Source organism: the organism of the source record quoted next, unplaced genomic scaffold, assembly GCF_019419815.1.
Source record: "Pyrus x bretschneideri cultivar Hongxiangsu unplaced genomic scaffold, Pyrus_bretschneideri_v1 Contig3, whole genome shotgun sequence".
NCBI lineage: Eukaryota > Viridiplantae > Streptophyta > Magnoliopsida > Rosales > Rosaceae > Pyrus > Pyrus x bretschneideri.
The window spans coordinates 8183002-8206245 of record NW_025999612.1 but is presented as its reverse complement, the minus strand read 5'-3'; the positions used below and the strand labels follow the sequence as shown (position 1 = coordinate 8206245).

The window sequence follows — 23244 nt, the reverse complement described above, 5'->3', positions numbered from 1 at the left end:
ATGGTACAAATAATTTTGATTAACAAATTTGTCACTTAGCGTTAGCGTAACAAAACTATGGCCGGACCCCAAAATTGAAAAGATCTAAGTCTACTTTCTCACGAGGCTTCAATAATGATGCATGTATATAGCCAACTAACTGGTTCTAATTATTTGAGGTCTTTAGCATTAGCCATATGTAATCCATTAAACGACGTCGCAACTACCTTAAAAAGCTTAAATTGATTGATGACATTGCCACCTTAACCTAATAGGCAAAAGATTAAGCCAAGTGTTTGAACATGCAGTTAGCCTAATAGCCTCCTTTCCAGATTAGTTTAGTGGTATAATTTTGTCCTGGACCAAAGCACCTACATTGCGACTGCTTTACATCATGGGGGTTTTAATTAATTAATTAATTAATTAACCATTGATTTAGCTACTTGTGTCTAGATTATGATTGAGTTAAACAAAATGATTATAAATCTGAATAAATAAATAAAACAATAAAGGATAAAGCCTAAAGAGATACAATTGTTAAATTGTTAATATCTGAAATGTCAAAGGTGAATGCATGCTTGTGGCAAATGGCGGCAATGCAGCACTCAGTTTCCACCAAACTGTTTTGAAATGGGCAAGAGTTGTATTCCACCAACAGATCCACATCGTCACGCCTTATCCAAATCCTCATTTCGATAACCAAACTGTAGAGGTTTGGAATTTTTTTACTATTTTTGGTATTCAATTTTCGTTCACGTCCCCACAGAGGTGAAATATATATGTATCCACGTTAATAACTTGGTTTGCAAAACTTTCCCACCTCACAACTTGCACCATCATGCCCTAGGGTATGAAATGTGTAATCAAGATAAAGATGCGGGCAGATGGAGACATCGTATTAGGGCTTTGACTCTGATGAAATGTTTTGAGTGCATGAGACGGTAATATTAGAGTGATTTTTGAAAGAATCGAATCGGAAGTAACAAGCAGCATTTTCATGAAGAACTGTTTCTTTGTTTTATGCATATAAATGATGAAAAGGTCTCCAAATTGAATTATTATTTTGCATATATTATCTTTAAATGATGATAGAAAGCATGAACTATTCCGACTACGATGCTTAGATGGTAAAGATTCGTTAATTGTAAGTAGAGAGGACAAGTAGGTTTTTCTATGGGAGAACACAAGTATTATCATTCGGTATATGCTTATGTATAAATTCATTAAATTTCGTGGTATACTATAGTATGTTTATGCTTTTTTTTATACACAAGTGTATGATTAATATGAAAACCAGGAACGAAATGTATCCACAACTAACATTAAAATACAAAAGTTAATTATAAATTACTTAACTTTAGAAAATAATTAACATTAAACATCAAAATATTTCATAATTATTTTAACGAAATAAGTTTGAAACACTTAGAAATTTTTCAAACCGGGAATCTGGAATTGTCGAAATCTCTAATTAAATGCAATCGAATTTTCCCCATTTCAAATTTTCAGAATAAAAATACCATTCCAACTTGGACCTTAGTTAATACCGCCATGTGTTATTTGTACGAGTGACGTAATTAGTTTATTTATAAAATAAGATAATAATAAAAATACTTATATAAAATAAACAACTATACTTTGTGCAACGACACTTTACGCGACAAAGATTGGCGTCGCGCAAAACTGTTTTGCGCAACGTAGGTGCACCTGCGTCGCTCAAGTTGCCGTCGCGCAAACATGTTTTTGTACTAGTGTTAGATTAATAATACTACATAACAATATTGCAAAAAGTCTAGAAAAATGCCTCCTACATTATATAATAATCCCCAACAACTAATATTTGCATGAAAATTTGAAACTTAAACAATGGTTTATGCATGTGACAACTTCCATGTTTAATTACAAGAGAAAAGATAAGACACGTATATATATTTTTTATAAAAGGTTGTGAAACTTTCACGACTCTCAGTTTGCAACTTGCACGACCATGCGCTAGAGTATGAAATGTGTAATGAATCGATGGGGGCAGATATAGACATCATATTAGGGTTTTGACTGTCATGATTTTTTTTTTTCATATAATCGTAATACCGTTACGTCTTGTAGTATGAGTGTGATTATGTTTTTGTTTTTTTTATTGACAATGTGGCATAAGTTCCAAAAAAATTATGAAATATTACATAAGAATATCATGAGACTACAAGACCTCAACTATAACTGCAACTAGCAACCGATAACAAGAAAAAGGAGCTTGCTCAAAAAAATGGACCCAAACTGCATTGCAAACCCAAACGAGCCAAATCATCACTAACAAAACTCTTTTCACTATAAATATGACGAATTTTACAAGACTAACTTTGGTGCATAAAGACACGACAATTCAGTACTAAACTTTCTAAAGGGTGATTATCCACTTTTGCATTTAAAATCAATTGTAGTGAAATTGGAGATCCAATTTCACCATAATTTTCTTATTTCCATTATTCCATCCAAGTTGCAGCTCAATAAAACATCTCAACTTCAACACATAGAATCTCACCTTGACCAAAATTAGCACAAAAATACTTAATATTATTAAAGTAAATACGTATTTTTACATAAATGAGTTGACAACATCACATGGTACTATTACGATCTGTTCACAAAATTTATGATACATCAAATGAGATTATATTTATTACAAGAGATTATACTTGCTTGAATATTCGAAACTTACAAAATGGTGTATGTATGTGCCAAACTTCCACCTTTAATTCAACGAGAAAAAAGGATATGCATGCACACATTGGTTGTTTGGATTGAATGATGTAAGGTCTTACTCTTACCCAATTTTCTGATGGCCTTGGAAAGTTTGGCTTTTCCGTCGCTCATACTGACAGCGCTAAAAATAAAGTAATAGTCAATAAACATGTTTTTCATGCTGCTTGCCATGAGAACGAAACATATATTCTGCAATCAATAAAGTTATTTAGACACACGGAACAGATGCGTTACTGTTCTACGTAGAATCTACGTACGTAAAATAGTGTACTAACAAGTGTTTTAGTTTTGTACATTCAAATAACAGCCACAAATTGTGGGCAAATATATAAACATTTATATTTTTTCCATTGCACAAGATCCACGTGCTACCAGTGCCGGTCCTAGTGCCATAAATTGTCGACAGCCACCTTCATTGTGGCCAAAACTTTTTTCCAATCGCTGGAAAATTTCAAGTTCAACAATGGCTTAAAAAAAGCAATATATGCAACTTTTAAGCTTCAATTATATTTTGTTGTGTGAGTTTATTATTGTTTTAGATATATACACACCAAAATTAGAGAACATATGAAAAAATTCATTACGAAACATGTTTTTTTGAAGGTCAATGTTGGACAATGACCTTTAAGAATGAAAATTTTGAATGGCCGATTGCAGAAAAATTTGATTAACCGATTGTAGAAAAAGGTTGGTTGGCCGAAAGAATTGAGTGACAATCATGTAATTATTTTGAGTTACGATAGTACTTATAGAATTGTTGTGGTTGAATTTTTCATTGGTACCTATACTAAAAACATGATATTTTAACTAAAAGTTTTTTAAGAATTGGTAACTAAAAGATTCTGTATTTTTATTCATGTGTTTACTGAAAAACAAGAAATAAAAAAGTAAGTACATCTCATACTTGTTATATTCCTCGAATATCTAAAAAGTAAAGGTATGAGATAACTAAGACTATCTCCAAATGAGATGTCAAATTCTAAGTGAAATGTCATATGATTAAATTTGAAAGTAGGAGCAAGCTCCAACCGAGATGTCAATCCTATATGGATTGACATTTGAAAACTCATATGTTAATCCACATAGGATTGACATATCGATTGGAGCTTACTTCTACCTTAAAATTTGATTGCATGACATTTCACTTAGGATTTGAAATCTCATTTGGAGGTAGTTTGAGAAAATTTGATGTCAAATAATTTTTAATTATTTTATTGTGTGGGTCCCATTACTACACTAATTAGGCCATCTCCAACCGATGGCTCGCCAGAGGGCTCGTTTTACCCCTCTGGCCCTCCAAGATTCTCCAAGATATTAATATTTTAATGAACAGTACATGGCCATATTTGCCTCCGTCTCCAACCGAGGGCCAGAGGGCTTGTTTTAGCCCTACCACAAAAAACCGTCTCCAATCGAGGGCCAAATGGCCAAACATAATTTATTATTTAAATTTAAAAACTACAACAACTTCAATTTAAAAAAAAAACAACTTAAATTTAAAAATTACAACTAAAATTTAAAAACGACAAATTAAATTTAAAAACTACAAATTAAATTCGAAACCAACATTAACTTAATTTAAAAACTAAAACAACTTAAATTTAAAAACGACAAATTAAATTTAAAAACTAAAACGACTTAAATTTAAATTCCATTTTCATCCATATCTATAGTTGAGGATGCAGTTTCAAACACCGACGTAGGAGCTCTCTTTGGCGGATCTTCAAATAACACCCACCCTTTACAAATTTCTCAACAACTGTGAAACTGAAAGGGTTTTGAGCTGCACTCCATATACAATTCCTCTGCTTGGCGTACCTAGAAAAAAATTAAAGGAAATTAATTTATGAAATTAAATGTAATATAATTAAATATTTAAAATAAATTGTGAAAATATTTACTTCGTCGTAGTAATTAGCGACGCTTTCATGTCTACTTGTGGCTGCTAACAATGCTTGATGCCATTTGTTCAAACTTGGATGAAGATGTTTCTTCCATCTTGAAGAACAACTCTCGTGGTTTCGAATATTCACTGGAGTGGTGCCTTCATAGACTTCTAAGTATTTTTTGGACACATGAGTCCAAACACCGTCATTTGTTTGACAATTCCCCCTCACACTATCTTCCGACACCCATCTATAAGCCTTGCAAAGAGCTTCATCTTCTTTTCGGGTCCAAGCCCTACCTTTCATTGCAGAAGAGGCCATTTCAAAATTATTCAAAAAATTGAAGGATAGATTTTTGAAAGAGGAAGGAAAATATGAGAATTGAAATGGTAGGAATGGTGAAAATTTTGTGAGGAATGGTTTAGGTATTTATAGGAGAAAAAAAAGGCCCAAAAAACCCTAAAAAAAAAAAAAAAAAAATGAATCCAACGGTAACTGGCGCCAGCTAGCACCGGCTAGCTGACGTCAGCTACCTGTTGGTTTCAAAATTATTTTTAAAATAGGATTCTAAGTATTTCTGGCCAGCCCCAGGCTGGCTGCTTGTAGCTAGCCCTCCAACCCTCTAGCCCTCTCCGATTCCATGGGGCCCTCCGAGATTCCACAGCCCTCTGGCCTAGCCCTCGGTTGGACATGGTTTTCAGGCTATTTTCGACTATCTGGCCCTCTGGACCCTTTGGTTGGAGATGGCCTTATACATCTTAAAAATTATTTTAATTAATTTCTTTTTAAAATAGGCCCTACAAATATTATTTATAATGAAAAAATACAACGGTTGGAAAAAGATAAAATTTGACATTGCCACGTCAGCCATCAAATTATCATTTAACATTTGTCCTTTGACATCTCCATTGGAGATGGTCTAAGGCAGACAACTTATTCTATACTTGTTCATTCTCATGATCACACTGAGTAAACATATCCTAAATTATTATTATTTTCTTTATCTAGTTACAGTAAAAATGAAAGACGCACAAATAACATTTCACTCAACTATAAACATGGATTTGCTTTTTTCCTAACAATGGAATTGTTTTTTTTTTTTTCTTAACAAATGGATTTGTTTTCATAACTATAAAACTAAATTGGATGTTAAAAATCCAATGATGGTCAGAGGGAGGCTGAAATACCTCCATGAATTTTTCCGACTCCTCGAAAAGATGAACTGTTGTAGCAAAGCCACCATCTGGTCCCTATTTTGGATGAATAAAATTTCAATTGTGTCCAAGTTTTATATATTTTGACCATCCTTTTAGTTTGAATCTAATCACTTCCCAATTCCAAAACAAGGAAAATAGTGATTAATTGTAGAAAAAAAGTTTATAGCTACCAAACCAAATATATAGTCTAATTAGATGTTTAAATTAAACTAAATATTATATAAGGGGACTTTTCAAATCACTTGTCAAAAAGAAAAAATGTTTGCAAACCTAAATTTGTTACAAAAAAGATTTTTGATTGGCTAATAGTTTAATTAGATGTTATGTCTAGTAAAGTATTTGACAAAGAACATGTACTACATCATTATGAATACGACCATTGTGAAAATTCCAAGGAACTTTTCAATTCCATCTCTCATGGAAGTTTCATGAAAAAATGTTTGCAAACCTAAATTTGTTACAAAAAAGATTTTTGATTGGCTAATAGTTTAATTAGATGTTATGTCTAGTAAAGTATTTGACAAAGAACATGTACTACATCATTATGAATACGACCATTGTGAAAATTCCAAGGAACTTTTCAATTCCATCTCTCATGGAAGTTTCATGGAAGTTTAAGGCCAATGGAAGTGATGTCACATCCCAGATCCGCTCCGCCGTAGCACGACATTGTCTGTTTTGGGCTACGCCCTCATGGTTTTGTTTATGGGAACTCATACGAGAACTTCTCAGTAGGTCACCCATCCTAGGATTGCTCTCACCCAAACTTGCTTAACTTCGAAGTTCCGATGGAAACCGAAGCCAGTGAGTTCTCAAAAGGGCTCGTGCTATAGAGAGGGGAGCATGTATATATAAGGCACATCACCCCCTCTCCGTTAGTCGATGTGGGATGTTACAGGTGTTGTTAGCAAGTGGTGGAATGTAGTGGTGAATAGAATTTTTCTATTTAATCTACTACGTTATTTTCAACTCTCTCATCTCTATAATTTAGTTGAATTACGTTCGTTTGCAAGTTTTTTAAAATGATTAAAATCGATTTTGGTAAAAATATTTTATAACCAATCTTCAATAAAAATATAAATGAATTTAAAAAAAAAAAACAATTGAAGTACTTCATGTAAGAAGTACATAACTGATATTTTATTTTTTCAAAAAAAAACTTGAAATCCTCTCGAAATCCAAAACAATTTTAGTCAAAGCCGTTTTCAACCATTGCAAAACACTTCAACCGAGCTTTATCATAGATTATTCAATTATTGTTTTTAGAAATTATCAATAACTCCAAGGAGAATTATGAATAAATAAATTGATTGAAAAAAAAAAAAAAAAAAAAAAAAAAAAGGATTCGAAGGTGATTCGGCTGAACAATCGGGCGCGTACTGGGCCTGCACCTGCTGGCCTAAAGCTCAATCGGGGGTCCACGGTGAGTCCTTTGACCAGTGCTTTCCTCTCACCCCAAACCACTAGAGCCGGAGAGCATTTCCCACTTAAAATTAAATTAAATCAAACAAAAAACGTTATCAAGAATTAAAAGTTAATTTAATTAATTAATATCATTATTTAACTCTCAATCAATTAATAACTGATTCTCTTCAAATCAATCTCGCGGGCCCCACGCATTGGCTTGTCTTTTGCTGTATATAAGTCCCTCCCGACGCCATCGTGCTCGCCCTTCATCTCCACACTCACACAACACACAAACATCCAACCATACGCAGAGAGAGAGAGAGAGAGAGAGAGAGAGCGCTTGGATTATGTGAAGGTTCTGCAGAAGAAGAAGAAGAAGAAAGCTAAACATGGAGGCGGCAACGCCGCAAATAAAAAGGCTCAGAAGCTCCCGGAGATCGACCACCGCCGCGAAGTCGGATTTCTTCGACGGCTTGCCCGAAGATCTCGTCGTATTCATCCTCTGCAAGCTCAGCTCCTCCGCTTCCTCGCCGTCCGATCTCATCAGCGTCCTCATCACGTAAGCACTGTGAGAACTCGGATTTCTTTTCTTTTTTCCTCTTGGTTTAGATGAAGGTGTTAATTTTTTAATTTTGGAAAATTATATAAATTTTAGGTGTAAGAGATTGAACCGGTTAGGACTCCACTCCCTGGTGCTATCAAAAGCCGGTCCAAAAGCATTCGCAATCCGGGCCAAAAACTGGTCCGATTCGGCTCACCGGTTTCTCAAACAGTGCGTTAGCGCCGGTAACGTCGAAGCCTCCTACACTCTCGGAATGGTCAGTCACTTAAATTTATCTATTTTTATTTGAACTTTTATTTTTATTTGTTTTGTAATTTTTAAAAATAATTTTGCGCTTTTGTTGCTACAGATCCAATTTTACTGTTTACAAAACCGAGCAAGCGGAGCCTCGCTCATGGCAAAAGCCGCTATGAGAACCCACGCGCCGGCGCTGTACTCGCTAGCGGTGATTCAGTTCAACGGCAGCGGCTGTTCGAAGAAAGGGAAGGACTTAAGAGCCGGCGTGGCATTTTGTGCGCGAGCCGCTTCGCTCGGCCTCGTGGACGCACTCCGCGAGCTCGGCCATTGCCTCCAGGACGGTTACGGAGTCAAGCAAAACGTCGCCGAGGGACGCCGATTGCTGGTCCAGGCCAACGCGCGGGAGCTCGCGTCCGTTCTACGTTCTTCCGCGGCGTGGCGGTCCCACCACTACCAGCACTTCTACGCGTGCTTGACAGGGCTGGTCTGCTGCCCTCTGCTGAGCGACTACGGATGCAACGTCCCCGTCCAGGAGTTCCACCCCGTAAACCGGTTCATGAGGGAGTGGTTCGGGTCGGGTCGGTTGATGGCGGGGCAGGGTATGAGGCTGTGCTCTCACATGGGGTGCGGGCGGCCGGAGACGAGGCCGCACGAGTTTAGGAGGTGCTCGGTTTGCGGGACGGTGAATTATTGCTCGCGTGGGTGCCAAGCGCTGGACTGGAAGCTGAGACACAATGTGAAGTGTAAGCCAATGGAACGGTGGCTGGCGGTTGACGGTGCGGCGGAGGAGGAGTTGGGGGGACTGGTGGAGGGTGGGGAAGGTGAGAATGTGGCTGTTGGATAATAAATTGATATATTTAATGGAAATATAAAAAAGAAAAAAATTTAATTAATTTCGATGCCTTTTTTTTTTTTTTGGTTATTATGGGTAAAATTACATATATGTACATTATACAGTATGCAGAAAGGGCAATTAGCATTTTATGTTGGACTTGTTAACAATCTGTCAAGTTAGTTGGGTGTGGGGGAAATTCGTACTTACATTTACAAACCCCACAAAAACATGCATGCAAATTGCAATGCCTATGGAGTTATTTTATTTTATGCTGTCATTAGTGTGTTTTTAAATAATTAAGGGCAATATGATTTATTAGATTTTGTTGACTGTTGTTAACTTATCCTAAAAAGCGTTAACCTAAAATTGGAATGGGAGGAATCAATACTTGTGCATATATAGGGTATCAAAAGTAACAGGCTCTTCGTGCAAAAAGATTCTCATATTTTTTTTTTCTAAAAAACAGAGATTAGGTGTGGAACCTATTACACAATGAATTTCAACGATTCGAACCGTCTACTTTATAAGTTTTGATTCATAGATCATCCTTGCAAAAATTCAATGCAATCCAAAATCATTTGCCTATTTAATTATCAAGATAGAATTTTTATTGTTTTTTATATAACTAAGTATTCGTTAATTTTTTTGAACCAAGTTAGATGTCTTAAACATTTCCAATTTGACTAATATTTTGCAAGGATTATCTATGCAACTTGAAAAATAAATGGTTCGAATCATTGAAATTCGATGTCATGTGGACCCCACAACTAATCCCCATTTTTATAAAAAAAAAAGAAAAAAAATGAGGATCCCTTCCCTTAAAAGCTTTCTAGAAATAAAATCATTTACTTGTGACTGTTTTTCTATTTATTTATGTTGTACTATTTAATGTTGTCGTGTTTCTTTTTTCTTCGTTTTGATTTCTGAGTTTCTTATGTCTACTAAAATATATGAATGGGTATTAGTTTATTTTTAAACTTTCTCATGTTAAGACGTAAGGAATCAGAAAATTGTTGATTTTTCTTAAAATCCGTAATCAAATATCTAAATATTAGAAATCGGTCAACTAGGGCGCTAGTTAATACAATTTCTTTTGCTTACTTTTCCTATTTTTAAGTTCTCTCGTTCCTTCCTCATTCTATTTCTATTAAGTACACGTGTTACCAACAATTTTATTAAAATGGTTGTTTGATAATCATTTCGTTTTCATTTTTTAGTAATGATTTTCAATTTAGTATTTTTTTTAACTGAAATTTGTTCTATAATTACTTTCAGTTTTCAAAAAAAATGAAAACTTAAAAACCAAAAAGTGGAATTCAAGGCCAAAATTTGAAACTATTTTGATTAGTTTTAAAAAATGTGGAAACAAAAACGTAAAAAACTAAAAAAAAAATGATTATCTCCTTATTTTCTCACGCACCTTATGTTACTTTATCATCTATAATTTTTGTTATGAACTACTGATTTTCACCCATCATTTACTGGCCAACCCTTGCAATGGATCAAATGTCAAAGGTGTTCAAAATGATTTAATGAAATTAACCATTCTTACCAGGAATCATAATTTTATCTTCAGTTTAATTGACAAAATTAAGCTTTTGTTTTTTCAATTTCGTTTTCATCGTAGGCCAGCCACCCACAGAGGGATTTAGGAATTAGGATCCCAATTTCTACATTACTTTCCGTCCATGTACCATCTTAACTTGTAAGCATGTGCGATAATACCACCTAAACTTTCAACTTTTATTTCTTACCACATGTGTTATCTTAATTGTTGGAACCTACCACCTAAGTTATTTTCCGTCAATTTTGCCGTTAATTGTAAGGGACAATTAAAAACCCTTATTCCCTTCTATCTCCTCCTAAAACCAACATAAATGGTGTTTCGATACATGTTTTCATATATTCCAAACTTCCCGCAGAAATATTGAAATCGGAAGATGAAAAGTCACTTCCACAAGAAGATCACAATGGGTTGCTAGCAGAGCAGAGTGCAGAATTGAATATAAACATTGTACCTACAAGTGATTCATGATTCAAGAGACAACCAAAAAACAGATGCGTACAGAAGCGAGGCGAAAAGGTGTTACCGCGAGCATGAAGATCCGTTTCCTGACCTGCAATTTGAGACGCAACAACACAGATATCAGTTAAGTTTTCGGCACCTGTATTATGTAAAAAGGATTTGCAGGTTCACTCAATTGGATAACACTTTGGAGGTTCACGCAAGCAATCTCATAGACGCATTAGCATTATAAAGGCCAAATTAGCGAAACTATTAGGGACCGCTCATCGAAACAAGGAAACGCGAAGCTCAATAGATTAAAAGCGTACGTTTCTAATTGTAAACAGCATATGCTAAATCAAAATGAATTTGATAGAACAGTTCAAGAAATAAATGAGACATACTTTCACACCAGCCAACGATAGTAGTTTGTGGGAAGCAATGTAGGAGACATCTGGATTGTTTAACCTCTTTTCCACAAAATATACAACTTCAGCGACTCCTGACTGCAAATAAGAGGAAATTGGCAGGAAAAAGAAACTGTTAGACACTGGCAACGTACCAGATTGGACGTGCAAAGTGCAGTTTAAGTTATGCTCATTACTAGAGTTTTGGCGGGTTGGGAGGGACTACGAAGGGAGGGGAAGGCAGGAGGTGGGAAGAACATAAGCATGGTAGTTTCAAATTTGCATACCGTATATTACAAGCACAAAAAAAGCATAGGAAAAACCTGAATGATTATCTTGGCACACTCATTGCAGGGGAACATGGTCACATAAAGCCTCTGCAAAGAAATAGAGAATAAGCATTCACACAGTACTTTCAGTCACAGAGGGGAACAAAACAAAAGAACCACAAAAGAGAAAAGAAGTGAATATAGTCGACCATCATTTAAACTAAAGCACATTTTACGAGTTTGTACCGAAACAGTATCCACGTAAAAGTCCCTCAGGGATGATCCATTCGTCAAGTTGGTCGATGACAACATTTCAGTTCAGCAGATGGAGATGATATATTCATGGTAAATGGGAAAGGGAAAGTCTAATTAGAAGTAACCTGTCCAGCAGCAGAAGCAACATAACTTCAAAACAAAATCAGAAATACCAAGAGCAATAACCAGAGATTTGAAAGAAAATAAAAATTATTAGTAGGGGAAAAGGATAAATCAGTATACAATGAAGCACAGCCATTAGATATGATCATATGCGTGATAACGGTGGAAAGATAAATTTCACTAGTGCAGTAGAAAGAAGACAGATATTAGATGCCAAGTTGCCAACTTCAGAACAAGTTCAGAGCAAACAGCAGACCACGAATCAAGAAATTAATTTCGGAAAGCACAAACACTAACGGATACCTTGTCTCCAAAGGATCCCAAGTTCTGGATTTCTGAACAAGAAAGGACAGCTTTACTGATTACTACTCTGAGTACTCACCAGAGCATCATACAATCATTCTTTTTGCATTTTGCAATTTTATGAAATAACGTACATAAACCTTGCCCGAGGAAGCCTGTCATCCGAACAACCTCTCGGGAACCCATTATACCCAATTCCTGAAAAGAGATAAATTAGCTTGGAAGTCGAATGGAACTACATTTGTGGAAATTCAATGCTCATAAAAATCATAGACAAAGTAATGTACGATTCAATGTAACTTTGGATGTATAATTACACCATTTGGGAACCCATTCTTACCTAGAATTACACCATTTTCACTCACTAAGCAGGCTCCAACCTATACAAAACATACCACCAATCAATATGCTGTCTAACTCACCAAGTTCTTACCAAATACAAATCGAAAAAATTCGCAACACTCTCATTGCTAAATCTCAAAACATTTAATTCCTCCTCATTTATTCACGAATTCATCAGCATTCATGGAAAAAAAATAAAAAAGGAGCAGATAACAATGACCTGCTTGTTAGAGTTTTTGGATCTTTCCGCTGATAAAAATGCAATTGCCATGAAATAATCATCCCATGACAAATATCTGCAATCAAAACAAAAAAAATACAGTTAAAATTTAAAAAGCCAAAAATAATATGACTGAAATAACCATTTGTTACTTCAACACAACAGCCTGACCAAAAACAAAACTTGGAATTTTCGACACTAACCCTTGGCGCTTTGAAGGGTCAAAACGGCTCTGAGAAGGGCGTTTCCTGAAACGACGCCGTTTTTGGACAAATCGAGTTTGGCGGACTGCCTCTTAGGGTTTGAAAAGAAGAAGCGGCAAGTGAGCGCAGAGGCCAGGGCACCGAAAACGGCTGCCGTGGAGACCAGAGCGAGCTCGCGGCAGTTCATCGAGTTCGAAAGGGCGAAACTTCGGCTGCACTGTCACTTTCCCGAGAAGAATTCCAGCTTCGAGCTATGGTGGTAGAAGAAATAGCGGGAAAATTAGGTAGAGAACTGGGCTGAAGAAACCGAAACGCGCGGCAAAATGCGGTTGAGAAAGTTTTGTGGTTTGTTTAGAAATATGTAGCCCAATCCAATAGTCTTTCTTTAGGTGGGCTAAGCCCATATAGAATCTTTGTTGCAAAAATCTAAAACTTGTGGAGTAATATGTAAGCCCAATCCAATAGTCTTTCTTTAGGTTGGGCCCCAATTTTATTTTCAAAATTCTTATATTAAAGGACACAATTTGCTAGCTTGAAGAAGTAGCAACTGATACTGTAAATATACAATGCTAAATTTTTAAATTGCTAATTAGGTTGCTACCTTCGTTTGAGATGTATTTTTCTTACAGGGCATAGCAAATCTAACTTTGTTACCTAAATACTACCTCCCTTGGAGATGCTCTAAGCACATATGTTCATAATTTCCATAAGTGCCATGGAGCAAATATTTTCGGCCTCGATTTTTTTTTTCAATGACTCCTTAAATAATGGCACATCTTGTGATGTTTAAAAACGCAATGGAATGGTTTTCAACTTTTCATGACGTTTTTTCAGGCATCACGATAAGTGGTTTTCTTAGTAGTGGTTGTTTGTGTGCGATGGTCATTTCCCGAAGATTGTTAGAATGGATTCCAAGTCTAATACTTTAGGTATGATCTCAATGTTGTTTGGGCAAACTCTTAAAATTAATGGAGAAGATGAAATTCAAAATTGGGTACGGTTCATTTTATTTTGGAGAAGATGAAATTTAAGATAGTACAACACTCAAACAGTGTGAGATTCGAACTTAAGATATCTAATATAGAGACAAAAATAGAATATTCTAGCTCAAACTTGTTATGTACATGCATACGATAGATTATCAAACCGATAATTTAAGCATATTAAAAAATAAATATTCTTAATCATTTTAAACTACGAATCTCTGGCCGTCATTGTTGTTACTACTCAATAGTCATAAGGTGTAGGTCCTCCAAATTTACCGACATTTCGAAGGGGACACTCCCACTGTCCCACACTTGACTTACCATAGGATTGTCCTCCTAGACATTATCTCCCTAGGAATACTTTAGGGTTGAAATACGTGATAGAGGTGTAGGGATTAGGGTGGGGTGGGGTGGGGGACCCAAAAGAAGAAAAATTGATGAAGTTCTTAGTTGGAGGGCATGATAAATTAATCATTGTCCTAAAGTTTGAGTGAGCTCCATCACTACCCCCAAATGAGGTGGGTTAATTTGGGCAGATAGAAAGGGATGATACCTATAGATTAGCGGCACATACCCTTAGAAAAGCCCTCTCCAATTCCCAAACTTCCACATGCACCTTGCCCACCCCAAAACCTACCACTTTCCCTTTTAAAGAAAGAATAATGATTAGAAGACTAAATTTATAGACTAAATTTTGTAAACTAAATGGTATGAAAGTTGATGATTGAATTATTACTTAAATGTTGATAAACGTACTTATTTCCTACTGGTGACACATCATTTAGTTTGCAAATTTAGAAGGGGTGTATTCAATTGGGATTTTGAGGGATTTTAATTCTTTTAATGAATCTAGGTGTATTCAATTAAGATTTTAAGTGATTCTTTGAAATTCAATGTGTATTCAATCAAGATTTTAAGATAGTTTATTAAAATCCTTAGAAATCCGGGTGTATTCAATTATAATTTTAAAGAAGTTTATAACATTCCAGGTTTATTCAATTAGAATTAAAATTTAGAGAATTTGGAAAAGTTGAGGAATTAGAGGGAATTTGAGAGATTTTGTAATGTATTTTAAGTATCCAAATCTCACTTCTTCCCATGAGATTTCGAGGGAATTGAATTAAAATTTTATATGGAATTTCTACAAATCAGTTAAACTCCGTAAAAATCTATGGATTTATAAATCCATTAAAATCTCTCAAATTCTCAATTGAATACACCCCCCTTAATATATACATTTAGGGGGTGTATTCAATTGGGAATTTGAGAGATATTCATGGATTTATAAATTCATGGATTTTTATGAGTTTAACTGATTTGTAGAAATTCCATATAAAATTTTAATTCAATTCCTTCGAAATCTCATCAGGAGATGTGAGATTTGTGGATGCTTAAAATACACTACAAAATCTCTCTAAATCCTCAACTTTTCCAAATTCTAATTGAATACATCTGGAATGTTATAAACTTCTTTAAAATTCTAATTGAATACACCCAAATTTTTAAGAATTTTAATAAACTATTTTAAAATCCTGATTGAATACACATTGAATTTCAGAAAATCACTTAAAATCCTGATTGAATACGATTCATGAAAAGAATTAAAATCCCTCAAAATCCCAATTGAATACACCCTATATTCATTAAAAGAATTAAAATCCCTCAAAATTCCAATTAAATACACCTCCCTTAGTCTCCCTAACATTACTCTTAAAGAAAACTTTCCACTTGATTTTTAAAACTTTCCACTTGATTTTTATGGTGGCATCTTAGTGACAAATGAATACCAACAACCTAAGTTATTGGTGGGACTTGTCACGTCCATGATCCGATTTCACTTGCATTTCAATCACACGTTGATACACATATAATTAGTTTTAAGTTTTTTAATTTCCAATCGGCAATTATTGTTCATGAGAATTGAAATTGGTACCTCATTGAATAAAATAAAAATTGAAGCGTGGCAAGATCAAATCCTCGTGTGCAATAAAATGGTTGATGAAATTGAATTTATTAGTTTCAATGAACTTTGAACACACTATAGACGTATCGTCATGTATGTTGTGTAAATGTCATCACTTTTTTTTATTCATCATAAGAGGCTGTTTTTTTAACTTTTGATCCTCCCTTTGAAAAAAAAAAAAAAATTAAATAAACGTATCGTCATGTTCTACAAGAGATTTTTCAATGTACTTGGAACATCACATGTCATTATGCAATTGGAAGAAATTTTTTTTTTTTTAAGTGTCCCTTCAATTATATAATGACATGTGATGTTCTGCCCCGTATTCCCGGCACAATGAAAAATCTCTCGTTGTGCAATGATGTGCAAATGGTAATTCTCTCATATATCTATCTTTCACATGTAACAGCACCACGTTGATATGGCCGAGTTGGTCTAAGGCGCCAGATTAAGGTTCTGGTCCGAAAGGGCGTGGGTTCAAATCCCACTGTCAACATTCCTTTTTGCCTTTTTTTTTCCCTCTTGTTTTGCAGCCTTCCTTTTTCTACTGCATCATGTCACATGTTTGTTTATACGGAATGTGATCTAAAATTATTATGATTCATGACCTTTAAGAGTTCATTAAAATATGAATGTTTAATTTAATTTAAATTCTAAACTTTTCATCTATGAATAATATGTGAGTTTCACAATTAAATTCATAATCTGAAACTTAAAAAAAAAAAAAAATCAAATCAAGTTTATATGGTTAATTGATCACACAGCCGATCATTCCTTTTCCGACTCATAACTTTTTCTTTCTAAGTAAGTAAATATGTCATAAGAAGCAAAATAAGAATTTAAACATCATGGAATCTAGGTAAATAACCGACACGGTTGAATCCCACATGTTTACTACAATAACTATAATTTTTTACCTCCATGCGTATTAAGACACGAGTATTGAAATTATTCCAATTTCACACGTTTCTTGTGTTAGTGCATATTAAATATAAAAAAAAAATTTGAGTTTTCACATTTAAATTCGTAATGCAATACTTGAAAAATCAGGAATCAAATCACCTGATAGCATATTCATTCCTTTTTTCTCGTTTTTAATTTACAGTTTATGTCATTTCATGTAAATAAACATGCCGAACTCAAAAATTGTATCGGCCAACAAGTTAAAAGAATTTGATGCGCACAATGTTCCTCTTTTATTAAACAGCAAATTTCATTTGATGAATTGATAATATACCAAACGTTTTGTTATTAACGTGTTATTAAAGTTACCATCTGCACCTTATAAAGTACATACGTCAAATCCAAAGAAGTACTAAACTAAAGCAATGTTGTGCGTTCAACTGCATACCCACCATTTTTTCGGTGAACCTCCCAATCACACGATGTTACAATAAGAAAGGTCTGTTGGGGGGGGTGGGGACCCGGTGATCCAACGGTTCAAGTGGCAGGATCAGAGACCCAATCATGGTCCTCATCTCACATTTCACACTTTGAGGGTGAGCCCATCCCCACACGATGTTACAATAAGAAAGGTCTGTTGGGGGGGGACCCGGTGATCCAACGGTTCAAGTGGCAGGATCAGAGACCCAATCATGGTCCTCATCTCACATTTCACACTTTGAGGGTGAGCCCATCCCCACGTGCCAATCTGCCCGAAGCGTGAGCTGCCGAGATGGAAAGTGGGTTGCTTTTTTGGAACAAGAGGGCCGACAACCTTGGGCCTACCAATAAAGTTTATAAATCCTCGTCCAAAAAACAAATTTAAAAAAATTGTGAGGAAAGAAAAAGCCCAACCAAAACCGAAACGCACGTGCGACTGTAATTATTACATGCCCTTTCCTTCTCGTCTTTGAATTGCAATTCTTTTCGGATCTTTGTATCCAGAAACAACGAATTCAGAAATTCAGACTATTCATTTTAAATTACGTTGTTCTATTAATGTGTTTTGCTTGCTCACCGCGCACGAATTAAGAATCCAAGTCTCTCTTTCTTTATCTTCAGTAATTTGATTTTCTAAATTCTCAAACTTCAAACACAGAAATTCAAAGAGGATCTCGACTACTCATCTCTTCCAAAAGAAAAGTCAAAGAGATTAAATATTAAGAATAAAGGGGAAAAAAGGAAAAACCACTCCATATAAGTCCACATGAACACATAAAAAAGGCAAATCATACCCCAATTACGTTATCCGTTAGTTTTTTCATTGGGTTTGGGTCTTCTATAACGGACATTGGCATTCACGTTATTCAAATCTTTCTAAAATTGTGTAAATTCACCAATATACCCTTCTACTTAAGAATAGGATGTTTAAAACTCATGTGAGTAACGTTTTCTAACCCTATATATATATTTAGTATATTGGGGGTCAAAAGACCGAAGAAAAACAACTACTATTGACAAAACGGGTTTGAGGAAACCAACTGCATCCTCAAAGATCAATGTATCCACAAGAGGAGGTGGCACATAAAATACATGAAGATCAATGTCAAACTCAGGGCCTAATTCTATCATCAGCCACTTTATCATTTTTACGATAAACATGTGAAAGTGAGCTAATCCAATTCCTCCGCAATAACTCCTAGTAAGCAGTAATGAGATGAGTTTGACAAATAGATGGATTGACCAGTAAACATTTCTTGGATATATGTAAGACTGTTTGACCATAAAACATTTATCAAACTATATGCGAATGAAGGTTATAAATGTCTAAGACGGATATTAGAATATAACATGTGAGACAGTTTGACAAGAAAATTTCTCAAATTATATGTTAAATATCCTCGCTATCTATCTTCATCACCCGTTATGCCTTTTTTTATTCTTTGATTGATTAATCTCCTTGACTTCTCTTTTAAATAATTAATTTTAAAATAATATAACATGTGAGATTGTTTGACAATAAATAGAAGACGACTCTCTTGATTAATAATTTTGACTTTCTAGATTACCTTTCTGAGTTCCATTATCCCTTTGAATAATCCACAAATTAACATTAAACATGGGCATGATGGTAATTTGGGCATGCTTGAGTTGCGTGTATATATAGGGCACACAAGTTTTGGAATATCGCACAAGCTATTTTGCATCAGTCATATCTCTACTCAAAACCTTTCATTTGCTTCTTTTTTATCTCCAATGGATGGAGATGATCAAAAGGAGTTGCAGCTCCTCCCTTCTCCTCACTTGATGACATCTCGGCCGTCGGGTTCTTCGGTAAGATATCATCGATCAAAGTCAGCCGTGCAGGAAGGGCCTAATAATTCCCAGCTTGACCTACAATTATCAATCAGTGTAAGGCCAGCCAAACCTTCTTCCTCGGATCATTACGTCTTCGGAAATCCAAACACTTCCGAGTTTGATGCCTTGAATCCCAAGGCAGCCGGCCGCGTGGAGTCTTTGAAATGGCAGGCGGCGGAGCAAATCAGACTGGCGGCAATGGAGAAGGCCTACGCGGAGCGAGTGAGGGAGCTGACGAGGAGAGAGATGGAGTTGGCTCAGTCGGAGTTTGCGCGTGCCCGGCACGTGTGGGAGAGAGCGAGAGAGGAAGTGGAGAAGGCTGAGAGAATGAAGGAGAAGGCAATGCTTCAGATGGACTCTACGTGCATGGAGATCACTTGCCAGTCGTGCCGGCAAAGGTTTAGGCCGTAAAAAAGAAAGGGTCAGTTTGGTTCGCTGATTCAAGACGAGAGATCGAGAGAAGAAGATTTTTGTGTATTTCTTTCCTGATTGAGTATTGGATTTTGTGGAATGTTTCTTTGGAGAAAACACAAGGAAAATAATTACAAATTGATGAATACAATAAAAGTGTAACATGATGAGATTTGAACTATGTTCATTTTTTGTGATGAAGGTGTTATGTTTAATTTGTAAAATTTAGAGTTGAACCAGCCTATGCATGTGTGTTCTAAATGTTTAATTTGTATTCCAACTGGATAAGGTTGAAGGAAAATTTTCTTTTGATACGAGGACTAATCCTCACCTCTTACTTCGCATCCTCTAGCGATCCTGAATATGGTATACACTAGAGAGGAAAGAAAGCAAAATTCTATTTACACGAACCAAACTGGGTCAAGCTTGAAGCGCATTTTTGTTTTTGTACTAGGACAAATTCTCTCATTCTAGTTTGCACCCTCGAGTATCTCTGAAGATGTACACCGGAGAGAAAATACGGCAAAACTTTGATCACGCAAACCTAATTGGAAGAAGTTTAATTAAAGCCCCATTTTATATGCTGCATAATTCTATCTGAACAATTTATGCATTAATTGACTGGGGAACTTGATTGAAAAATGTTTAATTATCTGGAGGCTACAAGATAATTTCAGCAAAAATACAGCATATCTATTAATATGAAATAATTTGGAATCTGGACCCAAAAATTATGCTTCTATGAATGCCAAGGAACATAAACAAAACCAGACTTTTTAGGCTTCCATATCGAGCATGTGGACTTGGAGAAACTGACTCAGTTCATCAACCATTCTCTTAATTAAAGAGAATAATTAGGATTAGGAATTTAATTAAGCTAATTGCATTTGACTGACTGAACCATCATACAAAAGATTGGCCAAGATTGCATGGAATTCAGAGCAAAGAAAAAGTATCCTCTTTTATCAGTTTCTGAGCCTTTGCAGTTATGGACTTCGCAGTATCTGAACATATACAACAAATTGGCCTGTTGGACTTGGGTAGAAATTAGAATTAGTATGACACAAATTATAAAAACTACTTTTTAACCTAACTATGATTTCTTTATGCCAGAAAACGATATTTTAAGCTATATTCTTTAAGTTGATTTGGGTGCAATAAGGGAGGCACATAATCCAATGATATTCTTAAATCGCAAACAAAACCACAAAACTAACAACCTTAGTTTGAATATTTTACATCTCTTTCTAAATGTTTGAAGAGATTTTCAAGTTCGAATCTCTCTCTACTGATTGAAAAATGTAGTCGTAAGAAAACTCTAATTCCAAGATTTTTTATTTTACATGATTAGAATATGTATATTGATTTGAAACCCAAGTGAAGTGAAGACAGTGAAAGATCGATCGGGCTAGGGTATGGTCAAATCTGACGTAAAAAGGGTCAAGTTTCAGAACTTGATGTCGATATAGAAAGGCAAATGGCAAATGAATCAGAACAAAAAGGGGCAAGTAATTCAGCGGCAACAAGACATTATTGCTGTGCATCCACTTGGATTCAACCTCTTAAACTTTTGTTCATGAAACCAAACACCCACTACCCTTGTCTCCGATCCAACACAAAAAGGAAAGCATTTCTTGGGATAAGATCATGACTCTACTAAAAAAGCTTCAATCACAGCACTCAACAGTACTAGTGACCAAACATTCATCGATGCCTTATACGTAATGAGTCATTCATCCTTAACTGTAAATTATTGTCTGGTTGACGCTACACAAAAACATCTCATTAAAACCTCAAAAGTAAAAGTTTTGCCGACATATCGATTTATGAATGTCTTATTACATGTAAGGAGACAAGTATTTTCTAGCTAGCTTCGTTTGTCAGTAGCTTCTACACATAGTCAAATACAATTAATCAGGGAAGGATATATATGGTTGCCTACAATAATGCAATGACTTTGATTCTGGATGAGTTCATAAGAGCAAAAGCTAGACATAGTTTAGTGGGCACAAAGGGTCACAAACTTTCAAAAACTAGGTGCTTCTGAAAAGTGCAAGGAGGCATGGGAAGGAAAACAAAGGGTAATAAAAGATTTGGCTAATTATTTCAAGACAGATCCTTTATTTGATTTTCGAATCCCAGTATAAAAAGAAAGATACACTGCCTTAACTAACTGTATGTCATCCTCTTTTTTCACTTTTTGGGTTTACTGCTTAGCTCCCCAACTGTCCTAACATTAAACTTACAAAGACAGAAATACCCACCACCCTTCCCTTGTTCACTGTTTGTCCTTTGAAAAAGATGATTCCCTAAAACAATCTTTTGGTCTGCAGATATGAGCATGGCCTAGTGGTTTCATTATCATGGCTGCTTTTTATTTTAAGTGATTTTCCTTTGCATGTTTCTATATTTACTCCTGTGAAAAGGATCAAAATCTTCACCAATGAGCAAAAGAAAGGTAATATTTTAAAGAATTGAATGTACTTGTCCTATAGGAACCCAACAGTTGTTATCATGAGATGCCCTCTGCTCAAAAGTTGGAAACCAATGATGGAAGTTCATGGCTCTTGAAAGCATAAAAGTTAACAAAAATAAAATAAGGGTATTATAACTCAGTTGATTAAGAATATTCATTATTGAACTCGATATTCTGTGTTCAATGAAAGAAGTTAAGTTGAGGTTCTTTCTCAGGGTCAAGTGCCAATGAGGGGAGTAAATCAACTTTTTATAAGCCTTTATGAGGTTTCTTAACTTTCTGATATTAGAACAATTCTTCACATCCTCATACATCGATTTCACACGTAGGTAAACTTGCTATGATACTAAGAAGAAAATTGAAGTTCCACTTCAAAGCTGATTGTCGTGCAATTAGGAAAGTTGATCAACGTATATAAGCCCTTGCAAGGTTTGTCAATCTTTATGATGTTGACAAGTCTCCAAATCCTCACATTCGGCTCCTCTCTTTCTCAATACCATTTGTACCAAAAAAAAAAAAAATATAATTATAAAAAGTGCCTACTAATGTAGCCTAATTGATTTAAGGTCGTGTGGTAGCTAAGGTCTCTGAACTTATCACATGTTAGTTTTCGTCCTTTAATTCTCATATTAGTTTCTCTGTCAAATTTAATTGTATAGTGGTCTTTTTAAATTTGGCTCTCAACTTAACAGAAAAGTTGAAGGAATTAACCAAAATGACTACTAGTGCATCAAATGACATAATTTGAGGACGAGATAAACTATTAGTAGGTTTAAGGACGAAACAAAACTCGTGGTATATAATATATCATAGTCCTTTCCTAGATTTAGCCTTGATTTAATGTATGATGTAATCGTAAACTTTGATGATATATATACAGGCAGTACTCTGACATATGACTACCCACAGTATGGGTGATGCCTTGTCTTTGAATTTCTTATCTGCAGAAATACCAAATACTACCAAAATACGAGGGCCATCCATCAATTCTTTCAGAAGGTTGGATGAGCAAAGGGATAAAAGATGTAGGGCATCTGCTTGTTGAACCATCAAACTAGGCCATCATGACATAACCTTAACATTTGTCTTTTCATATTGTCCACTTATGATGCATTTGATGCTCTTATTTCTGTAGAGATATATACTTTTAACCATACA

The 23244-nt window shown here is 35.3% G+C and overlaps 3 protein-coding genes and 1 non-coding gene across 4 annotated transcripts; 3 read left to right on the top strand and 1 right to left on the bottom strand.

Annotated features, from left to right (window-relative positions):
- The first annotated feature begins 7511 nt into the window (after positions 1 to 7511).
- On the top strand, positions 7512 to 9203 carry LOC103958032 (F-box protein At5g50450-like). The gene is made up of 3 exons (XM_009370256.3): positions 7512 to 7808; positions 7905 to 8067; positions 8161 to 9203. The coding sequence occupies exons 1-3, from the start codon at positions 7639 to 7641 to the stop codon at positions 8890 to 8892; spliced, it is 1065 nt and encodes a 354-aa protein (XP_009368531.1). The 5' UTR covers positions 7512 to 7638; the 3' UTR covers positions 8893 to 9203.
- A 1561-nt stretch (positions 9204 to 10764) lies between these two features.
- LOC103964080 (probable deoxycytidylate deaminase) lies at positions 10765 to 12244 on the bottom strand. Its single transcript, XM_048589932.1, has 4 exons — positions 11811 to 12244; positions 11619 to 11672; positions 11293 to 11394; positions 10765 to 11000 (listed from the first exon to the last, which is right to left on the bottom strand). The coding sequence occupies exons 1-4, from the start codon at positions 11874 to 11876 to the stop codon at positions 10920 to 10922; spliced, it is 303 nt and encodes a 100-aa protein (XP_048445889.1). The 5' UTR covers positions 11877 to 12244; the 3' UTR covers positions 10765 to 10919.
- Positions 12245 to 16374: 4130 nt separating this feature from the next.
- TRNAL-AAG lies at positions 16375 to 16455 on the top strand. Its single transcript has one exon. It is a non-coding gene; the product is annotated as a tRNA-Leu (tRNA).
- A 2571-nt stretch (positions 16456 to 19026) lies between these two features.
- LOC103958034 (zinc finger protein SHOOT GRAVITROPISM 5-like) lies at positions 19027 to 19854 on the top strand. The gene has a single exon (XM_009370257.3). It carries the CDS (start codon positions 19098 to 19100, stop codon positions 19608 to 19610), a length of 513 nt encoding a protein of 170 aa, XP_009368532.1. The 5' UTR covers positions 19027 to 19097; the 3' UTR covers positions 19611 to 19854.
- The last annotated feature ends 3390 nt before the right edge of the window (positions 19855 to 23244 follow it).

Coding starts and splice junctions, on each gene's coding strand:
- LOC103958032 (XM_009370256.3), top strand. CDS start 7,639: ATGGAGGCGGCAACGCCGCAAATAAAAAGGCTCAGAAGCTCCCGGAGA. Junction 7,809..7,904: donor CTCATCAGCGTCCTCATCAC/GTAAGCACTGTG, acceptor TATAAATTTTAG/GTGTAAGAGATTGAACCGGT. Junction 8,068..8,160: donor CCTCCTACACTCTCGGAATG/GTCAGTCACTTA, acceptor TTGTTGCTACAG/ATCCAATTTTACTGTTTACA.
- LOC103964080 (XM_048589932.1), bottom strand. CDS start 11,876: ATGTTGTCATCGACCAACTTGACGAATGGATCATCCCTGAGGGACTTT. Junction 11,673..11,810: donor TTTACGTGGATACTGTTTCG/GTACAAACTCGT, acceptor ATTTCTTTGCAG/AGGCTTTATGTGACCATGTT. Junction 11,395..11,618: donor GTGCCAAGATAATCATTCAG/GTTTTTCCTATG, acceptor TCTTATTTGCAG/TCAGGAGTCGCTGAAGTTGT.
- LOC103958034 (XM_009370257.3), top strand. CDS start 19,098: ATGGATGGAGATGATCAAAAGGAGTTGCAGCTCCTCCCTTCTCCTCAC.